Source organism: Buceros rhinoceros, unplaced genomic scaffold, assembly GCF_000710305.1.
Source record: "Buceros rhinoceros silvestris isolate BGI_N320 unplaced genomic scaffold, ASM71030v1 scaffold16599, whole genome shotgun sequence".
Taxonomy (NCBI): domain Eukaryota; kingdom Metazoa; phylum Chordata; class Aves; order Bucerotiformes; family Bucerotidae; genus Buceros; species Buceros rhinoceros.
This window is the reverse complement of record NW_010433481.1, coordinates 4291-9429: the sequence shown is the minus strand read 5'-3', so window position 1 is coordinate 9429 and position 5139 is coordinate 4291. Positions and strand designations below refer to the sequence as shown.

General features: G+C 56.7%; 1 protein-coding gene across 1 annotated transcript in view; it reads right to left on the bottom strand.

Moving 5' to 3' along the window:
* LOC104500476 (neuronal acetylcholine receptor subunit alpha-2) overlaps positions 1-3747 on the bottom strand; it is a 4699-nt gene extending 952 nt beyond the window's left edge. Inside the window, exons 1-5 of the mRNA XM_010144129.1 lie at positions 3660-3747; positions 2388-2542; positions 1658-1702; positions 1337-1446; positions 9-980 (exon numbers count right to left, since the gene is read on the bottom strand). Of these exons, the coding sequence (XP_010142431.1) occupies positions 9-980; positions 1337-1446; positions 1658-1702; positions 2388-2542; positions 3660-3747 (1370 nt within the window). The remainder of the gene's footprint in view (positions 1-8; positions 981-1336; positions 1447-1657; positions 1703-2387; positions 2543-3659) is intronic.
* Positions 3748-5139: the final 1392 nt, after the last annotated feature.

Genomic DNA, 5139 nt, shown 5'->3' with positions numbered 1-5139 from the left:
GGGTGCGCCCCCCCGACGCTTTCCCAGCTTGGCGCCCACAGCCATAGTGGCACTGGGTGCTCTGAGTGTGGGAGCCTGCCTGGGACATGCGGCTGGGGTATGTCTTCTCCTCCTCTTCTTCCTCTTCTTCTTCCTCCTCCTCTTCTTCCTCTTCTTCTTCCTCCTCCTCCTCCTCCCACTTGTCATCCACATCAGTCTCCAGCCAGCAGCGGGAGGTGCTGAGCCTCGTCCCCGGGAGGTCATATTGCCCTGCGGTCCCCTCTGGGGGAGGCAGCACTGGGGGTCGCTTCATGAAAAGCCAGCGAGGGATGAAGTCGAGGAAGAAGCTACGCACCCAGCGGGGCATCGTGTGGGTGCTGGGGGAGCGGTGGTGGACGTTGAGGACGAACACAGTGATGATGATGGAGAGCGTCACAAAGATCATGGTGAAGAGGAGGTACTCGCCAATGAGAGGGATAACCAGCGAGGTGGACGGGATGATCTCAGTGATGAGCAGCAGGAAGACAGTGAGGGACAGCAGGACGGAGATGCAGAGGGTGATCTTCTCCCCGCAGTCAGAAGGCAGGTAGAAGACCAGCACAGTCAGACAGGAGATAAGCAGGCAGGGGATGATGATGTTGATGGTGTAGAAGAGTGGGAGGCGGCGGATGACAAAGCAGAAGGTGATGTCTGGGTAGATCTCAGTGCAGCAGTCATACTTCTTGGAGTTATAGGTGCCAGTGGCATTAATGATGGCCCACTCACCACTCTCCCAGTAATCCTTGAGGTCCACATGGTGGTCCATGTTTTCCAGGTCAATCTTGGCCTTGTCGTAGGTCCAAGAGCCAAACTTCATCTTGCAGTTCTGCTGGTCGAAGGGGAAGAAGGTGACATCGATGCTGCACGAGCTCTTGTAGATAGCGGGTGGCACCCACTTCACTTTCCCATTGGAGAAGAGGTGGGCCTTGGTCATGTGGGTCACAGCAAACTCCCCATCAGCGCTGCAGGCGTGGAGAGATGGGAAGGTCAGAGGAGGATTAAGCATTTCCCCCAAGAAATAGGGCCAGGAGCTCCCTCAGCAGTCAGGGCCAGTGTGAGCCTTGATTTGAGGCTGTGACCACACTGCACATCCCAGCACGGTGCTGGCTCCACCTCCTGGGCACCACACAGAGCATGGAAATGGTGCATAAACACCAGACACAGGGAGATGAATGTACATTGAATTGTATCCACCAGTGGGGTGGGATGGGGCACAGGAGGCCATGGGGGCTGTCAGCACCAGGGAGCTGCTGGGATGGGATGGGGTGGGGTGGGGGAGCTGGCTCTGGGGATGCCCCATCTCAGCAGCAACACTCACTTGTTGTAGAGCACAAGGTCGGGGATCCAGATCATCTCAGAGGGCACCCGGATGGAGGTGACATTGTCAAATTCTGCCGGGTCCCAGCGCAGCTTGTAGTCACTCCACTCCTGGGGGGAGATATGGAAGGAAAGGCATCAGGTGGCCCTCGGTCTGGTGGGACCAAGCTGTCCAACACCTCCTCCTCTTCCTCCTCCTCCCCTGGTAGCATTCCCCAGAGGAACAGCACCATGGAGACGCCACCAAGCTCCCCTGGGCAGGGTCTCTCTGCCCTCCTTGACATGCTCCTGCCCTTGCCCAAGAGAGAAACCAGGCTCCTACCTGCTTCAGCCAGACATTTGTGGTCATCATTTGGTTCTTCTCATCCTGTGGTGAGAAAGAGGGAGAGATGATAGGAGAGAGAGCCCAAGGGTTTGTCCCATCAATGCATCGGCCCCCAAGTACTGCTTTCACTTTATGCTGAACCACCTTTGGGGTTCAGCTCCTGGGAGCAACTGGTACCAGTACAAGTCCGAGGAGATACTGTATCTACATGTGGTATCTGCTCACTAGATGGCAGCAAGAAACAGCATTTTTCAACGCACGGCTCTGAGCTGATGGACAAATGCACGTGGACAGATGGATAGATGGAGAGATGGACAGGTGGATGGGTGGAACGGTGGACAGATGGATAGCTAGATAGGTGGACAGATGGATGGGTGGATGAATGGGTGTGAATGGGAGGAATGAGCAAGGGATGGATGGACAGACAAACCCAGAGGTGCCCCACAGCAGGTAGATGGTGGATCAAGACATGGTGAAGGTGGAGACCTGCAGTTTTCCTTGCTGCTTTCCTGTTTTCAGGGGGAGGGAGGGTTTGGGATGGAGAGGAGGGGTGCAGACATCCCTGCTCAGTGGAGACCTGATGGAGACAGGGTGGGTAGTTTGTCCCTGCTGGAGACAGCCAGAAGGCTGCTGGTGCCCAAACCCGACCTCCCAAAGGGCCTTCAAACTCCGGTCTGGCAGACTAGTAGGATCAACTGGTGAATGCCACACGGGACTGGCTACACACCACGTCGATGAGCTGCGCAATGGAGAGCCCAAACTTGACGATGACCACATCGGTGGTGTTGGGTACCGGCCGTGACCAGCGGTTGTAGCCCGTGAAGAGGTGCTTGAAGAGGCGCTCCTCGGCGTGGCTGCGAGGCTGCTCCCGCAGGCAGGCGACTGCAGGGAGACAGGGATGGAGGTGGGGAGAACTTGCCGACACCCCCCACACCATCCACACCGCTGCACCCCACTGAAAAAGGTGCCTGTTCTGGAGGCTAAACCCCACCCTGGGATGGAGAGAGGGGAATCGGCCACCTTAAAGCTGTCCCAGGCTCCTCCCAGGGAGTGGAGAAAAGTGCAAGGTCAACCTGGCTGAGAAAATCACACTCTTGGGAGGTCCCTCTCCCAGTCCGCTCCAGGTGCAAACTGGTTTAGCTTTGAGAAGTGGAGGCTGACCCAGTCCTTTGGGATGACTGCAGCCTGCCCAGAGACCATCCCTCAGGCAGGGCTGGGAAGGAGGACAGCTCCCTTTGCTCTGCTTTGGAATTGCTGGTATTGGTAGTTGGCACCGTCAGCTTGTGGCGCATTGCTCGGCTGTCCTTGCGTGCTGCAGAGCCCCATAAATTTCCAGCAGCAAAACGAGAGAGGCCGAGGGAGGGAGGGGTGGAGGGAGGGAGGGCTTTACACAACAAAGTGCAACCAAAGAGATGTTATCTGGGTGGCTCTGCCCCATAGCATGCCCCGTGCCCCATGCAAGCTCTGCCCAGCTGGCAGACAAGCCCAGCAAGGGCCCTGGTTGGACTTTGGCCGGGGACTGAGGGTCTCAGAGGTGCTGAGGAGGGCTGGTCCCAAGTGAAGGGACAAGTGAGGTGCTCAGCTCGTGGGAGGTCTTGTTTTGACGGTGAGTGGAAGCAAACGCCTTTTTTTTCGCCCATCCCTCCAAGATTTCTGGCTCATGTGGGACTGTCCCGGGGTCTCAGAGCTGCATCTCCTGGGAGGGGTGACCCAGAGCAGACCCAGACCCAGACCAAGTGTCTGGGGTGGCATGAAGCTGCTCTGCAAAGACATGAACCCCATCCCAGCATGGCATGTGGTAGGGGACACCATGCCAGCATGGATACTGGGGATGATGAGACTGCATGGGGGAGAACTGGTTTTCCATGTGCATGCACCACAGCCCACTCAGCTTCTCCTCCTCTCTCCCCAAATTTAGCCCCACCCAGGACCCCAGTGGGTGACACCCATGGGAACACAGGGCTCGAGCAAAGGGAATTCAGCCCAAAGCTGCCCTTACCCGCCTGGAAGGAGATAAAAAACCACACGATGAGGGGGGTGATGCCATGGGACAGCCGCTCCATGCTCCCTGTGCTGGTGTCCCCCATGGATCCACTCCCAGGGAGGGACAAGTGGGAGCGATGAGCGATGGTGGTGGGAGTAGAAGCTCAGCAGGGAAAGCCACTATAGGGGGCTTCCAGCAGGGTGTCCTGCGTGTCCCCACCACTAGCGAGAGCTGGAGGAGCCATGGATGGAGCTGGATGCAGGCTGCGAGAGCCTCAGTGAGGACACAGCTGGGCCAGGGTAGGCATGTGGTTCAGGATGCTCTGCCAAGTCACCTGCCCCGTATTTCAATCCTGGAAAGAGAGCAGAGAGCAGCACTGTCACCGCAATGCCACCGCGGAGCAGGTCTGGGAGATGAAAGTCCTGCTGAGGACTCTCAAAGCTGCTCCCAGCTGTGAGCAGGGCTTGGAGGTACCACCATGGCAGAATCAAGGGAAGATGCCTCCAAAGTATCTGCTCCCTGTTTCACCAGTGCTCCTCAGGCAGGCAGGGCATGGGTTTGGGCAGCGTTGGTCAGGACCCTTCAGTTAGAGGAGCAATGGGGAGACCAGGTATGCCCTTGGGTGATTTAACAGCACAGGTGGAGCCTGGTGCTTCAACCCTTACTGGGGTAACCAGAAAATAACTGGTTTCAACCATTCTTCTACCCTCCCTGACTCGAAGCTGCTTCATGCCCTGGGAGCGAGGGAGGGGAAAGCATCTTGGCTGCTCCAAGAGGCTGCTCTGCCCTGAACAGGCTCCTGGGGCTGGTTTCTCCAATAGCCTTCACCTCTGAGAAGAGGGATCATCCTTTCATGATCAATCCATCCATCCATCCACCCATCCTTCCACCCTTCCATCCATCCATCCATCCATCCATCCATCCATCCATCCATCCATCCATCCATCCATCCATCCATCCATCCATCCATCCATCCATCCATCCATCCATCCATCCATCCATCCATCCATCCATCCATCCATCCATCCATCCATCCATCCATCCATCCATCCATCCATCCATCCATCCATCCATCCATCCATCCATCCATCCATCCATCCATCCATCCATCCATCCATCCATCCATCCATCCATCCGTCCATTCGTCCATCCATGGATGTGTTTGGTTCCCCTCCCCACAGCAAATCCCTGCAAAGGGAGGAATCACTTGCTCTGCAGGGGCCCAAAAATCTGCACCTGCTTACAAGGTGACTCCTCCAAACCTGACCCGTGTCCCCAGGAGCAGCCTTACGTCTCCAGGAGACAACTGCCACCATCCCCGAGAAGGAGGTTCCCAGCCCTGATATTGCTAAAAAACTTCTTTAGCTGAAATTCCTCCCTGGCCCCATAAAACCACGAAACCCTCCTGAACTCATCGTCATCTTCTGCGCAGTTTGCAACTGATTAATACCGGGATGGTGGAGGGGAGGAGAAACACCAGCCACTGCGCTGAGAT